The sequence below is a fragment of the Tupaia chinensis genome, unplaced genomic scaffold (genome assembly GCF_000334495.1).
Source record: "Tupaia chinensis unplaced genomic scaffold, TupChi_1.0 Scaffold149964_1, whole genome shotgun sequence".
Taxonomy (NCBI): Eukaryota; Metazoa; Chordata; class Mammalia; order Scandentia; family Tupaiidae; genus Tupaia; species Tupaia belangeri.
The window spans coordinates 634,718-635,647 of record NW_006209805.1 but is presented as its reverse complement, the minus strand read 5'-3'; the positions used below and the strand labels follow the sequence as shown (position 1 = coordinate 635,647).

General features: G+C 70.2%; 1 protein-coding gene across 1 annotated transcript in view; it reads right to left on the bottom strand.

The window, feature by feature from the left end:
* ABCA7 (ATP binding cassette subfamily A member 7) overlaps positions 1-930 on the bottom strand; it is a 20,048-nt gene that overhangs the window by 15,110 nt on the left and 4,008 nt on the right. Inside the window, 2 exon segments of the mRNA XM_027769562.1 lie at positions 168-484; positions 759-930. Coding sequence (XP_027625363.1) covers positions 168-484; positions 759-930 — 489 coding nt within the window.

The following is a 930-nucleotide window of genomic DNA, read 5'->3' as shown; positions in this document are numbered from 1 at the left end:
GCAGGAACCTGGGGCGGGGGACAGCTGGGTGGAGCGAGACCCCGCGCCACCGCCTCGCGGGGGGGACAGCGGTTCGCGCCTCGGATCTCAAGGCCCACCCAGCGGAGATTCGCCCCTGAAGCCCTGTCCAGCGTCGGGTTCCCAGCTACCAGCATGGGCACACTGCCCCTGCACCCGGAAACCCAGACCTTCAGGGATCCTGCTCCGCCCGCGGGCCACACGGGGTACCCTAACTAAAAGAGCGGCGTGAGTGCATGTCTGTCCCCACGACTCGGCCCTGGCAGGGCAGGGCAGGGCGCACGCTCACACGTCGTCCACGTAGCATGGGTACGGCATCTGCTGCAGGTAGAGGCCGGCGCGGGGCGCGGCGCCGCTGAGCACGCGAACCGCCGCGCTCTCCACCAGGTCCTGCAGGTACACGAAGCCGCCCCACACATAGCGCAGGTCGGCCAGGGGATCAGCGGCTGGGCCGGGGTCCCAAAACCTGCGAGAGAGGAGCAGGGGTCTGCTGTTGGGAGGGCCAGGCAACCCCCGGCGCCCGCCAGTCAAGACCGCCCCTCGGCGCTCAGACCTCTGCCCTTCCGCGGGCTCAGCCAAGGGACCCGCCCGCCCACCGCGGACCGCGATCCGCCCCGCTCGCTCCTGCCCCAGGACTCTGGCCACGCCCTGCTCGCACCGCCCACCGCGGGCCGCAATTGGTCTCCCAACAGCTTAGGTCCCACCTATCACGACCTCCGGCAGGGAGGCCCCGCCCCTACTTGTCTCTGATCCTGTTGGTCCTCGTGACGTCGTCGATGTCCATGCGGATCTTGATGCGCAGGTGGCCTGGGCCGAGGCCCTCAGCTGGGAGCTCTGCTGGCTCTGGGGCGTCCTCGGGCCCCAGGAATACGATGCCAGCCCAGAAACGTCGCTCGGCCAGCAGCTGCAGGG